This window comes from Sminthopsis crassicaudata, chromosome 3 (assembly GCF_048593235.1).
Source record: "Sminthopsis crassicaudata isolate SCR6 chromosome 3, ASM4859323v1, whole genome shotgun sequence".
NCBI lineage: Eukaryota > Metazoa > Chordata > Mammalia > Dasyuromorphia > Dasyuridae > Sminthopsis > Sminthopsis crassicaudata.
Window position 1 is genome coordinate 603,225,657 of NC_133619.1, and position 14,573 is coordinate 603,240,229.

The 14,573-nt window shown below is 48.1% G+C and overlaps 1 protein-coding gene across 3 annotated transcripts in view; it reads left to right on the forward strand.

Annotated features, from left to right (window-relative positions):
* Nucleotides 1-12,811, forward strand: part of WASF2 (WASP family member 2) — an 85,925-nt gene extending 73,114 nt beyond the window's left edge. For all 3 annotated transcript variants that reach the window (XM_074305653.1, XM_074305655.1, XM_074305654.1), the window contains 3 exons: nt 2,257-2,412; nt 7,079-7,593; nt 8,788-12,811. In XM_074305653.1, coding sequence (XP_074161754.1) covers nt 2,257-2,412; nt 7,079-7,593; nt 8,788-8,945 — 829 coding nt within the window. In that variant the 3' untranslated portion in view covers nt 8,946-12,811. The remainder of the gene's footprint in view (nt 1-2,256; nt 2,413-7,078; nt 7,594-8,787) is intronic.
* Nucleotides 12,812-14,573: the final 1,762 nt, after the last annotated feature.

A 14,573-nucleotide genomic window follows, 5' to 3' on the forward strand; every position in this document is an offset into this window, starting at 1 on the left:
AGTCAGGATGACTCCTTACTGAATTCAGACACTTAGTGACTGCAGGACGCTGCATCCTGCCTGCCTCAGTTTCCTCATCTGTCAAATGAGCTGGAGAGGGGAATGGTAGATCACTCCTGTGTCTCAGCCAAGAAAACCCCAAACGAGGTCACAAAAGGTTAGGTTGTGTCCATCTCTTTGTGACTTTGTTTGGGTTTTTCTAATCAAAGAAACTACAGCAGTTTGCCTTTTCCTTCCCCAATTTATTTTACAGATGAAGCAACTGAGGCAGACAGGATAAAATAACTTGGCCAGGGTCACAAGTCAGTGGCAAAGGCCAAAGTTGAACTCAGGAAGATGAATTTTCCTGATTCCAAGCCCAACACCGTATTCATTATGTCATCTAGCTGCCCAAGTGACTTGACTCCTGATTACTTAAGGTTACTCTACTAGAGCACCAGATTTCTGCAGAGCTGTGCAAGCTGCAGAGATCCAGAAATAAAGTATGTGAGGCATCTAAAACCTAACCGGATTCAGTATGCTCAGGCTCATTACCTGAGTGTTGATCACAAGTCACTAGGTTTTTTGGCCATAGCAGCTCATGACTCTGCTCAGGTTTGGGTATGGGTTGTTTACCTCCATCTGTGGAAGAAAAACCTATATACTCACAAAATCATAGATTTTGAGGGCAGGATAAAGTTAGGTCCTTGTCTTCCTTACTCTTTACTCCAAGCTCCTGGCTAACTGAACACAGTCATACTTGTTGATACACTTTTGCAGTAACACTTAAGATGTCTGAGCTAGAGTGATCTCAGAACTTCCCACATCAAATCATTGTGATGGTGATGGCTTCTTTCTGTCTTCTTCACTTTTGTGTTTTGGGCAAATCCCAGCCATCTGGGCAGTTGATGGTGATGATGGGGTAGGACAGGGCAGATGAATGGAGACTTAGGGCCTCAGGCTGGTTGGTTTTCTTCTAGTTCACCCGAGACCTGACATTAAGGGCGGAGGCAGTGTTTCATATAGTGAACCCAAATAGATTCTTATTTTAATTGGCAACTCATTTTATTTAACTTGTGATCTGGCAGGAAGCATGTGGATCTGACTACCTCTCAGCAGCTCCGCTCCATTCTTTGCAGTTTCCCAGTGGAAACCCTCCTTTGGCCTTTGATCATTTCAGAAGTTTGCTGACTACAAAATTATGCTGTTTGCCTGTCATATTTTTGTGTGTTCACTGTCCTCCATAGCTCAGTTTTTGCCCTCAGCCACAAGACAGGCCTTGGGCCTTATGCATCTATTTCACTTAACATTTTAAGTAGAGGGCTTAACAAAATAGGATAATAAAGTAATTTACATCTGTGTTGTGCATTCAGGTTTATGGAGCACTCTTCTACAGTAACTAGGCAAGGTGGATAGTGTAAATGGTATTAATTATATTTTACAAATGAGAAAGTATGTAACTTGGAAATGTCTCAGACACTTAACACTTCCTAGCTGTTTGACCCTGGGCAAGTCACTTAACTCCAGCCTCAGGAAAAAAAAATAAACAAAATCTTCCTCATTACATGGTAAGACTAAAAGTGGAAGAGGGAGGCCCAGCATGGGGAAAAATGGGTGTACTAACTGTAGAGCGTCAAGGAAACCACCATCCTTACCTACATTTTCCTTTCTTCATCTTAGTAAATTAAAGACCCTGGCAACGTGATCTCTCTAGGGTTCTCTGGGGCTGGGATAATACTTCTAATAATACTCTTAAAATCCAGTGGCATCAAATAAAACTGGAATTTCTGTATGTACTTGAGAAAGGCAATGTGGAAGGTTCAGTGGAAGGAGCTTTTGTCTCTGGAATCACATAAGACTTGGGGTCAAATCCCACCTGTGAGGCCAGTCACTTGTGTGCCTTGGGGCATGGAGCCCCAGGGTCTCCCCTGCCCTCAGTGGTCACTATGTTCCCTTCCAGGTCTAGATCTGTGACCCTGTAATGAGCTGCATAAAACATGGTCAGGATTAGGGAGTGATGGAGCTCAGAAGAGTTTCCCAGCATCTGTCTGTGACTCACCTGGACCATGATGGAGCTACATTCCATTGGAATACAAAGATGGGGGTGGGGAGAGGCAGGCCATTTTCATGGGGTTTGGCCCTTGTGAAAATGAGTGTTTAAAAATGTCTTCCTGATCTTGCCTACCTGGAAGTCTTTGAGAAGTTTTCTTTGGGGAAATTAAAAAGAGAAGATTATGAACACTGAAAATGACCTCTACAGTATTGGGTTCTTCGTAGGTACCCAGCTAACCTGGTGTATCAGAACGGCAGCATTGGCTCTGTAGAGAGTGTGGACACAAGTGGCTACCCACCTCCACCCCAGGCCGACTCCAACTCTCCACCCTCTCCCTCCTTCCCTGATGACAGCCTGCCACCACCACCAGTGGAGTTCAGGTAAGCTTTGTTTCCCTACTTTGTCCCCTGCCTATCCCAGAGAAGAGCAAAGAAGACCTCAGTGATTGGGTCAGCCCCAGTTGGAACATAACCTCATTTCTACTTTTGTTTTGCTATTCCACAAATTACAAAGGTGAAGTACTTTGGAAATCTTAAAGTTATAATTATATATGTATATATATTTTATATTTTTCATTATTATAGCACTTTAGTTTATATATTATATTATATATGTGTGTATATATATATATATTATATATAAATGAAAGTGGTATAGTAGGAACCAATTCTGTCATTATGGTTGTTGCCATTGTGATTATTAAAATGACACAGTCCAAAGCTTTGGACATTGATAGGAACAGGGACCCTCTGAGGGTCAGTCACCATAGACTTCTCACTTATTCCATATTGGAGAGGGAAAGGAGGATGTTAGGCCAAGGAGAAGACACTGGCAAGCTGCCTTCTGGTCCCTGTACACAGATCATGTGTTGCTTCTCTGAGCCTTTCCAGTGGTCAGTGGTTATATAAATGCTAAAGTGAGAGCCAGGAATGCCCAGGCTCACATATAGCCTGATATTCAGGGGAAGGGCATGACCTCTCTGAGCCTCATCCTCAGCTGTGAAATAAGGATAGTAATCTCTTCAGTAAACCTCAGGGTTGTTGTGAGGCCTAAATTAAAAAAATATGGAAAGTTTTGAAAAATTTTAAAGTACCATATAAATGTTTGTTATCATATTTTACATTTCTGTAAGACTTTAAAGTTTGCAAAGCACTTTTCCCCCCATCCCCTTCAGGTAGTAGTCTTAAGTATTATTATTCTCGCTTTTCCAACTGAGGAAATCAGAGAGAAGTGACTTATCTAAGGTCTGATGACTCAGGCCTGTGCTCAGGCCCCTAGGCCATGCTGAGACTTTGAGTCTTCTATGGACCCTTTCACAAGCCTACTTTTAGTCTTAGAATAATGTGGAGAAATCAGTGCCTTGTGTCAGCATGTTGTTTTCCTTTTACCCTCTTTCCCTCCTCCCTACCCCCATGGTTTTTGTTTTTTTTTCCCTCACGAACTGACATTTTTCTCTGGTTCTCTGGTTAAATTTGCTATTTACTCTCCTAGATTCAAAACAAATTTGTCATGCCTTGCGCTAACAAATCTCACTTTCTTATCTTAACTCAACATAAAGTAAAATGACTTAACAAAAATACTGTCGAAGAAATTGTAAACAGTTAGCCAGTTAACCCAAGGGGTAAATGTCGTTTATATGTGATGCACATCCCTCACTTTATCATCTTTTTCTGCTGCCTTTTGTTCCTCTTGCAGCTTGTTAGCATCTCTAAGAGAAGTTGAGAAGGGAAAGGGAGAGGAGATGACACTCAAAATCTACCCACTGGGTATTTATCAGCCATTCTGGCAAAGATTTATGGAGGAGGATGTTGAAAGTAATGGTATAAATGGTATTTGGAGATACTGTGGAGACTCCATGCACCATGTTCTCTCTTCTTTCCTAGGAACTATTGGCTCATCACTTAGATGGAGCCTGTGAGAGAGACATTTTCTCCTTGAATCTTGCTTGGTAGGACATTATCATATATTGAAGGCTCCAGTCCTAGTGTTTTGAGGAACCACAGCTTTTTAAATCCTTTGGTCCCCTTGTCAGTCCCTGCTTCCCGTACTCTCTGACTCACTAATCCCAAATCACTTTGCTGCATGCAAACAGCATCTTTGTTGCCAGCTCCTGATGGAGCCCAGGCCCTCGAGATGTCAGAGAATTTATGTGGCCAACCCAGGGCTCAAATGGATGCTTCACTAAGGAGTGTCTGAACAGAAATGATGCCGTAAGGAAAGGCCTTGTAAATAAGAGTGTGGCTAGAGCTTTGCAGTGGAGCCGCAAACATCCTCTGAATTAGTCTCATTTCAGGGGAATCAGATCCTTTATCATCATTCTGAGCTTAGGTCAGTTTCTGTCTTTTGGCTTGAAACATTCATTTCTTTACCTGGTCAGTTGGTTAAATTCAGAGTCTCCCACTTCTTCCATTGTTTGTTTGGAAGATTTTTATTAATTGGACGCCTAAGTGCTTCTTGTATATAGAATAGTAGCCTTTGTACCTGGGTCTATGTCCTTAAAGAGTTTACTGTCTAATAATGTAGTAAAGCTTTGTTTCCCAAGCTAATTTGGCCACGGGACTAGACAAGTATTGATAGAATGCATAAATATTGGTCTTGGAAATCTGACACTGGAGATCAGGTAAAATTTAGAACAGAAAAGAAGGAAAATTAAGCCCATTTTTGCCCCTTCTATAATTCTTTGTACAAGAATCGTGATACAAAGCTCCGTTTTGTATTTCAGAGGGGGAAAATGTCCTCAACATAGACATTTTTGCAAGAAATCCTTGTTTTTACCACACAAAACATCTGGATTCTTCAGAGCAAGGTTTAGGAATTGCCCAATCAAAACTATATTCTCAATCTCCTACCCCACTCACATCTGGCCAGCCTGGCTTGTCCTTCAGGCCCCATCAGTGTTGCAGTGAATGTGAGTGATTTTAATTAAGGACAAGCTGCATCCATGGCATGGAGAGGATTTGTATTTTCATTCAGATTCTTTCTTGCTCCTTTCTTGTAGGAGAACTGACCTTATCAGACCTATCATTTTGTCATTTCCTTCTCTTTTTTTGGTAGTTTCTCCATATGTACCATCATGTTGGTAACTGAGCGGGAATAGTGTTAAATTGGGCAGCACAAAACCTCCTTGAACAGCCTGAACATTAAACTCAGTTTTTGTTCTTCAAGTGATATGCGAACCAGAGGCTGTGAATTTCTTCCTCTTGTAGGTATTTTTCCTCAGATAGCCAGCAAATGTTGAGGTGCTCCTCACTTCCACTCTCCTGTGGGTAGACTTTCCAAGAGTACTGTTGTTTAGGGGTTACAAGTTGAGAAGAGTTTATATGACTAGTTTTGGTAAATGAATGCAGTTTTCTGGTACATTAACCCTCTCGCTTTTTCTGTGGCTTTATATCTACAACTCCTTCCTTGCAGGATGACCTGCCTTCTACTTGTCACTCCTCATCCTGCCACCTGTACCTTGCACCTTTCAACCCATTTCCCCTAGGACCCTGCTCCATCTCTCTCCTTCTCCTTCCTTCCCTCCCTTTCCTTCCCCTTCCCTCCAACTAGCCCTTGCTTCTTCTTGCTACCATTTCCTTACAGCCCAGTTAATCATTCCTTACCCTCATAAAAACGGGTTTTGGCCCCCATACTCATCAGTAGTCTCTTTGTCACTGGAGTACCTTTATCTTGATTTCCCTTAAATTACTTGTGGTAGTTAACCCTATGGGTTTCTCCTTCGTCCTGGCTTCTTGAGGAAGGCTACTTTTGTGCTCCTATTTCATTTGCTGATTCTTACTGTTTCTTTAGCCCTTTAAATCTTGGCATCCACTGTAGTTCTGCCCTTCTTCTTCTTTAGTCTTTATAGTTTGTCTTACCCACCCCCAGCTTCTCCTCAGATGTCCAATCCCTTTCACCTTAATGATAACAGAATCAGCAGGTCCAAAGTTTAGCTCACTTTCTCCTCCAAACATTCCCTACTGCCTAACCTTTTTATATCTTGATAGCAGCTCCATTTTCCCGTTATCCCAACTGATAACTTTAGTCCATGTTTGATCCCTCACTCTGCATCATTTAACAAATCCAATCCATTGTTCAGAAAGCTTGGTGGTAATAACCTTTTGTAAAAGTTTCCTACTCTCTAATATGTCTTGTATCTGTCCTTTCTCTCAAATCCCTGGGCAGTCTATCTAATGTAGGTCCATATTTCTTCTTACTGAGTGAGATAGTATGAGAGTTCCCTATTTAAACCTAGATCCTATCTCATAATGTCACTCAACTCAGAAAACTTTGGTAGTTTCTCATTGCCAGATTCTGGCATTCAGGGCCTCCACAGTGAAGTCTGGTACCATCTTCTTTCAGCCTTTGTATACAACTCCACTTCATATGTTCTCTATTTCGGCCAAACTAAATTATCCTTTATTTCCCTTTCTCATTTTGTCCTACTTTACTCCTCTCTCTTTTTTATGCCTTTGTTCAGGCTCTTCTCCCATCCTTGGAAGAAATTTTTCTTACGTCTCCCTCTGTTGAAATCTTGCCTTTCCTTCACTGGTTACCCCAGATTCCATTTCTCCTTGTTCTCCTTGACCTTTCCTTCCTGCCCCATCCCAATTGAAATGGATACTTCTCTCCCTTATATTTCTTACAGCATTTTTCCTGAGCTTCTTCTTTAAGATTATGATTTTATGATTGATTATTTTTACCTAAGGAATAAATTCCTTGAGAACAGGATCTTTGTTATGTCCATATTTGTGTAGATTAGGACCTTGCAAACAGGCATTTAAATTTTGTTGCAGATTGATTGAATGAATGTTGTGTATCTTTAGCCTTTGTGTGACCATTCTTCCTCCTCAATCATAAACAGAGGTACCGAAGCTTTCCACAAAACTGAAAGCCAGTAAGATTTGGAGATCTCTGGGCAAAGGAGGATTACCAAAGATTTCCTTTTCTTGGAAGTGAAATTGTGTTTGTCTTCCCTAAGTTAATATGAATTGAAACTAAAGTAATGGTAGTCTTCTATAATTCCATCTCATGGTAATAGTGTCTTTGTTTCCTTTTTTTCCACAGCTACCCAGCAGACAATCAAAGAGGGTCTGGTTCAGCTGCACCTAAAAGAGCCAGTCTTGTCAGCCCAAGCCATCCTCCACCAGCTCCGCCTCTTGGCTCCCCACCTGGCCCCAGACCTGGGTTTGCTCCTCCTGCTCCCCCACCTCCACCACCAGTGGCAGAAGTCCCTCCGCCACCACCACCGGTTGGATTTGCATCTCCAGGGACTCCACCACCTCCTTCTCCTCCATCTTTCCCCCCTCACCCTGATTTTGCTGCTCCTCCTCCCCCACCTCCACCCCCAGCAGCTGACTACCCTTGTCTTCCACCCCCTCCTCTAACTCAGCCCCCTGGAGGTACTCCTCCTCCCCCTCCGCCTCCTCCTCCTCTTGGACCTCCACCTCTGTCTTTCGATGGCAGTGATGGTCAGCTGGTCCCACCACCACCACTTGCCAACAGCTCTGCATCCAAACCCAAGTCATCCTTGCCTCCTGTGAATGATGCCCGAAGTGACTTACTTTCAGCCATCCGTCAAGGTAAATCGCTTTGGTACTGGGGCCACTGTGCCTTGTCTGTTTGTAGCATTTCTCTGACTTCTCCCGTAGAAAAGGTACAGCTCAGCCTTCTTCAGGAACCAGGACCCTTTGGCATTGGCAGGATGGAATATAGAAGGGCTATTAGGTTTGTGCCTCTTACTCCCAAAGGGTCAAGCCAGGAACAATGGACATGAGTTAGAAGGAGGCAGATTTCCCCGGGGTAGAGGGGAAAACTTCCTGGCATTCAGAGCTGGCCAAAACCAGGATGGGCTGCCTCAGTAAGCAGTGAGGTAGCTTTCTGTTTCTGGAGGCTAACCCAGGATAGATGGCCACTTCAGAGGAGTGTTATAGAGGAATTCCTGTTCAGCTATGGGTTGGGTTGAGATCCCTTTTAGCTCTGTAATCCCTTATTGCTAGTTGATATTGCTGGATTTCCTCATTTGGATTTCTGTCATGGTGTTAAAGAAGGCCCCATGGCAGAGCTTCTTTCTCAGGCTAGTTAGCTGTGTCATCTCACCTTCAGGAAACACTAGTTGACCTCCCCCAGAATGGTAGACCCATGTTTAGTGGGGATACATCCCCAGGCATTACAGGAGTGTGTGTCTTTGCTGTCAGGAAGTTTATGGTTAAGTAGGGATGTAAGCCAGACCTCCCTAGACATTGACTGGACTTAGACCTAGGCTTCTGCACGGTCACAAATGGCCTTCCGTTTAGCAGGATTTCGATGCCCATGGGATGGGGGGAGCTGAGGGTCAGTCTTTCCAAGCTAAGGAACTCTGAAAGGAGGAACTCCTGGGAGACTGAGATGGATCCCAGACAGCCCTGGGAGCTCTGGAGGGGTGCTGCCGTAATTGTTGAGGATGCTCTCACCCTTGCTATAAGGGGTACCCTGGTTCTTTCCTCCATTTCGGTCCTACTCTTCTCTCCTCTTTTCTCTCCTCTTCTCCTTCTCCCTTTTTCCTTCTCTTTCCTCTGTTCTTTCCTCTGCCTTAATCCACCCCCCTCCCATTCCCCTGTTCTTCTCTTTCTCTATCTCCCCCCTCCCCCTGTCTGTGCCTTAGGCCTGCAGGGGCCTCCCCTGTCATTGTTCAGTCCTGCTGGGGCCCTCAGGGCTAATGAGGTTTTGGTGCCCTGGGCCAGAACTGTCCCAACTCCCAATGACTCCCTCTGCTCTGCTCCTTTCTCTTGGGCCAGGCTTCCAGCTTCGCAAGGTGGAGGAGCAGCAGGAGCAGGAGAAACGGGATGTCGTGGGCAATGATGTGGCCACCATCTTGGCCCGGCGAATTGCGGTTGAGTACAGCGACTCTGAGGACGACTCCTCGGAGTTTGACGAAGATGAGTGGTTCGATTAGCTGTGTGCTTCAGCACCGCCTCCGGCTCCTGCTCTGAGCCCACCAAGCAGAGCCCAGAGGGGCCATCAGCATCCTCCCCCATAGTAACCAAAGATGAGCCTAAGTGCTTTCTGCACACCTCCAGTGTGTGTTTTCCCTGTCTCACTTTTCCTTAAGCCTGTGAAATCATCAAGAACATCCTAATTGGTTTTCTTCCTCTGGTCTGGAAAGGCCGGGTGGGGAGGAGACCAAAACCTCATGCTCCATTCCCTTGCTAAGGTAGATTAGAGTTTCTTTTTTCAGTGAAAGAAAGTGCCTTTCAGTGGGCATCCTGGGCATTCTTTAAATCTGTCTTGTACCTATGGGGTCTCAGTCTTCCATAGCCCCTGCTCCAGAGCAGGAGGCAGAGGGGTACTGACCCTGGCTCCCCCGCCCATCTGCTGGCATGGCATGGCGTGAAACCCTCAGGAACCAAGCAGGGGCTCAGTCCTCTGCTGCAATCCCTGCTAGCCCTGGTGGCCTTGTCAGGAGTGGGGTGGCCAGGCAGGGCCACCCTGCCAAAGTCTCCAGGGGAGCCTTCCATTTCCATCATTCTTATGGAGTGGGTGCAGAGACGCAGCCTGAGGCTGGCAAGTGTCACCTTTGGTGTGTGTGTCATGAAGAAGGAAAGGGTGCCCTTCATCTCCGAAACCTTGGGAGGAGCCTTTTCCAGAAGGGCCCCTCCAATGAGGACCAAAGAACCCAGGGAGGTGGGCCAGGCTGGCAGAGATGCCCTCTATGTGACGCTGAAGAAGCCAGATCTGGTCTCAATCTCCTCCCATTTTACCAGGGGGAACCAGGGCTGGGGCAGAAGACTTGCCCCAGGTTCTAGAGCAATAGATCTGGACTGGCCCCCCTCCCTTTCTGCAGGCTTGTCTTCCCCAATCCTGCTCAGGGTCTCAGACTTGCAGAGAGCCCAGGGTAGTCCTTCCACCTCACAAATTAGAAAGAGAGCCAGGAGTTCGGGAACTTGTTCATGGTCCCCCAGGACCTGGCTGAAACTAGAACTCGGGCCTGGGTTCCACTTTAGGCATCTGAGTTCCTATGTTTCTCCCACAAATGTCCAGGGATTTGTCCCTAATGTTGCTTTCAGAGGGGTGGAGAGGGGGGAGCATTTCCTTCTGGTCTGTTCAGCCTGAGGCTTTGTGCTAAATAGAAGAAAGAATTCTTAGGGGGTGGATGCAGCAGTCTCCTATGTGGTAAGCAGTCTGGAACCACCCGCCCTAATCAATAGACCTCTCTCCGTGCATCCTAGGCATGGTCCCACCCCAATTAATTTTTTATAAGTCTTTTATCGCTCTTCCCACCTTTTACCTTTCCATATCCCCCAAATTCAGGGAAGACTCTGCCAACTGCAGATTATAGCCCCGCTACCCTAAGGAATCTGTCAGTGGTAGGGGTTAGGAGACTATGAAAGGATGGAAATCTTTTCTCCTCCCCATGCTGGAATGGATGGTGTGGCCCCCTCCCCAAGATTAACACAGACGGGCTGGGAAGTAGCACCATCCTGATGAGAGCGCCCCCCGATCTGACCTCCCCAGCCCCCAGACTTGTGTCTCTCCTGTTTTCAGAAACAAAGAGAAGCAGGCTGCCTCTCTCCAGTAGAGTCAGTGTTGCAGTGATTGCCAAAGCCCACAGAAGCCCCTCTGGCTAGATGAGGGTGTGTGTGTAATCACAGGGAGATTGTGCCTCTTCTCCAGTGCTGCTCCTCTGTTTTCCTTTTCTTTGAACCCCAGGATGGGGGGGGGCAGAGCTGAACAGCAGCAGTCCAGCTCATCTCAGAGGGTGTGCTCTGAACCCCAGCACACCCCCAAATCAAGGGTCTGCAGCTCAGGGCTCCCCATTCATCAGGTTCGGCAGCCGCTTCACAGCCTTTTTCCCCACCTGCATTTTGGAAGCCTAAGAATGGGCATTTGTCTCAGACCTCAAATGGTCCGAGCAATGGAGCCAGCCTCCCAGCTGCCAGGGAAAGAGCCAGGGTGGGGGGCTGGTATTTCTCTGGCCCAAGGAGCCACCTCCCTCCCCTCAACCCAGAGTGAGACCTGGGCTGAACAGGCTGTTGTTTGCCCTCCCCCTCTCCCCCCCCCCCCCCCCGCCTGGCCCCTCCCTGCACACTTGTGACCTTGAGAAGGGCCAGTGTTCTCTGGGCTTCCAGAATCCACATCTCACATCCATGTGTGAGCCCACGGCAGGAAGGGCTTTGGGGGAGGGGGCGGGGGGGGGCTGGCTGCCGAAGGTAGGATTAGATCATTAGCTCAGTGACCTCCTAGGGTTTCGCTGTGCTGTGTTCTCCTTCTACAGCTGGCTTGGTAATGATCTGCAAGTCCCGGAGTGCCTCTGCACAGCTCTGCCCAATGCTCTCATTAAAATCTACGCAGCCAACCTCGGCGCTTTGTACCAGCAGCCGCCCAGCTTAAGCCACCCTGGCTGGTGGGGCTCCCAATCCCAAGCAGCACAAGGGTCCTCTGGGCTCTGCTCATGCAGATGGGCCCCAGGAAAGATCACAACAACCCTCTCCCCCCCACCCCCTCCCGCTTTTTATTCCTAAAATTCACTGTTCCTTTAAGAAAGGACTCTATGCAATTAACCATGTGTCTTTGTGAATCCTCTAACTATTAAATGCAAAGTTTAGTAATTATTTTAGAGGCCGGTAGTGGGTAGGAGACAGGGAAGGTGGCCCATCCATCCCCGCCAGCCTGGAGTGCCCGAAAGGGGCAATTAGCACATTCCAAGGGAGTGTCCCCAAGGTGGGTCTCCCAATTTGAAAGCCGCTGGGGAATCTTAGGGGTGAGGGGAAGCTCGTGTCCTAATTTAGAGCTTGCCTGATCCCCCAGGAATGACCCTTCCCGGTGTCACCAAGGAGCCCAAGCTGGGGGAAAAACTGGCTTTGGCTTTGCTGCGATGGCTTGTTCAAATCAAGGACTCCCCCGGCTCTGGGGATCCAGCCTGGGCATTTTCCCTGTGTCTTCACCTGAGCCATTAGCCTACTCCCACTGTGGCACCCTGCCCCCCACTGGCCCAGGGCAGCTCTTGTCACAGTTATTCAGGGCCTCATCGTCACCCTAAGGTTTGCCCCAAATCCGGGAGCGACCTTTACTCAGGAACAGAGTGGCACTTCATATCTGGGGAGGCGGAACACCAATAATAGGTGACCTAGCTGGGGGAGGGGAATTGGAGCAGTCGTTACAGACACATGCCTCTCGTGTGCCTCATCTTAGTTCTTACAGTGCCTCAAAGCAGGGTAGGGAACAATTTTGTTATTGCATTAACTTTATTCAGTTAATTCACTTGAGAAACTAACCAATTTTTACTTTCTGTCTAGAATGATGTAGACCTAGAAGAGCAAGCTGTAATGCTCCCAGAGTGCCTTATTTTCTCTGATATAAATATATTTATAAGGACAGATATTCCAGTGGTAACTCTGGCTTCTTGGGTGAGTCTGTCATGCTGAGATTTAGGGAGAAGTAGGTGTGGGTGGATGTGTGTGTGTTGGGAAAGGCACTGTTGCTGTGAGAATCCCATCACGCCAGGCGATTGAGCTGGATTCAGAAGTATTTGCTGAAAGATCCCAGTCGGAGGGGACAAGTCAGACTTCAGTTGTCCACGGAAGCAGAGTGCCATTTAACACTTGCCCTCAGTGGCGTCACTGCCCTCCCCCCTTCCCCCCCCCCCCCGAGCCTTGACAAAGGCACCCAGTTTTCTAGGGTACTCCACGGCTGTGTGTCTTGCCTCATTTGCAGCTCCATGTTTGTCTTCCCTTCCCCCCTGCCCCATTGCAATTTGTATATGTATAAATACTTCCAATGTAAACATTTTAAAGAATTTGATAAAACCTTCCTAGCCAATCAGCCATTGCATTTGGTGTTTTTCTGCAAGAGAGTAATAGGAGTGGGTGGCAGGGCTTATGGGTAACACGAAGAGGGCACATATTGCTGGGAAGCAGTGGGAAGCCCACTGAGAGCAAGGGTGGCGACAGGTTGGTGTGGGCATCAGACAACAGGTCCCAGGTCACATCTTGGGTCCAGGAGGGAAAGGGATAAGTTGTGTGAGTGGAGACATACGGGGGGGGGGGGGGGGTTCTGAAGCTGGGGGTTGGTCATTTGTCCTCACCCTGCCGATCTCATTGAAGAAAGATACTGCCTTTCCAGGGGTCGTGTGGCTAGATAGGACAAGGACTTGTAGCTCCCAGATCTCCCCGACCCCAGGGTGGGGAGGGGGGCGTTTGGATGGAGGGTGTCTAGCAGCCTTCTGCTTACTGAGGGGCCACAGACCTGGCTGGTGACTTACTGCGTCCAGAAGGAAAGGAATGCCAGATGAAAGCTGATGTAGACACCCAACATCTGGCCAGCATCTTTTCTGATTCTCAGACCAAAGCAACTTACCTTAAATAGAACCCTTTTCAGTGGAATCCGATAAGAGCTCTTGGCCTCTGCCCTCCTTCCCCCCACCCCCAGCCTCCTGTACTTGGGGAAGGAGTTGGGGGTGGGGGGAGTTTCTTATATTCTGACCCTGAGAATGACCTGTTAAAGAAAGAAAAGAAATGGCTGTTCCAGGCAGCTGCTGCTTCTGGTAACTGACCCTTGGGGAAGGGGAAGGGGAAGAGGAAGGCGGAGGGAAGCGGGGGGAGGTAATTTATGAGCAGACACCCAGTTCTGAATGTGAGGCTTGCAGCGGCCGTCTGGGGGGGGGGAATCGGGCTGGGGAGGGCACTCCCTGGGTGGGTGGCCTCCTCTAGTCAAGCCTGACAAGGCCCTGTGGCCCAGCTGTGTGGGGAGAGTCACCCACCAGCATCCCAGGAGAGAGGGGCCAGAAGTTTCTAATTGTCAGCAACTGCTGCGTCAGCCGCTCTGAGCTCATCGGGGGAAGGTGGGGACCGAGAGGAGGGAGCGAGCAGCGGGAGTTGGGGAGTTTGTTTGCAGACAGCTTAGAGCAGCCACTGCTGCCGAGTGGCCCCCATCCCTCCTCCCTCCCGGGCCCCCTCTACCCCCAGCCCCTGCCAAGGAGATGCTGGTGTTTAGTCAGCACTTGGCTTCCTGCATCTACCGGTGACTGACGGGGAGGCAGAGGACAAAATGGTGTCAGGGACTGCCTTCCTGCTCCGAGGAGCTGGAGACCTTGGACCTTGCTCAGGCTGAGGTTCGCTAGGCCCTCTGCCCTTGGCCTGGGGGGCCCAGCCTGGCACCACAACAAATATGGCGGCTCAGCCGGCACACTGATGTAGGCCAAGGCTCTACCATTAACCAGCCCGTAACCTTGAGAGAACAGAAGTTACTCTTCTGTACTTCATTTCCCTTCTCTGTCAGAGGAGAGCAGGTCAGATTCCAGCTCTGACATCCCAGGTTCTAAGAACCCTCCCAGCTCTGACATCCCAGGTTCTAAGAACCCTCCCAGCTGTGACCTCCCGGGTTCTAAGAACCCTCCCAGCTCTGACATCCCAGGTTCTAAGAACCCTCCCAGCTGTGACCTCCCGGGTTCTAAGAACCCTCCCAGCTCTGACCTCCCGGGTTCTAAGAACCCTCCCAGCTCTGACCTCCCGGGTTCTAAGAACCCTCCCAGCTCTGACCTCCCGGGTTCTAAGGGCCCTCCCAGCTCTGACATCCCAGGTTCTAA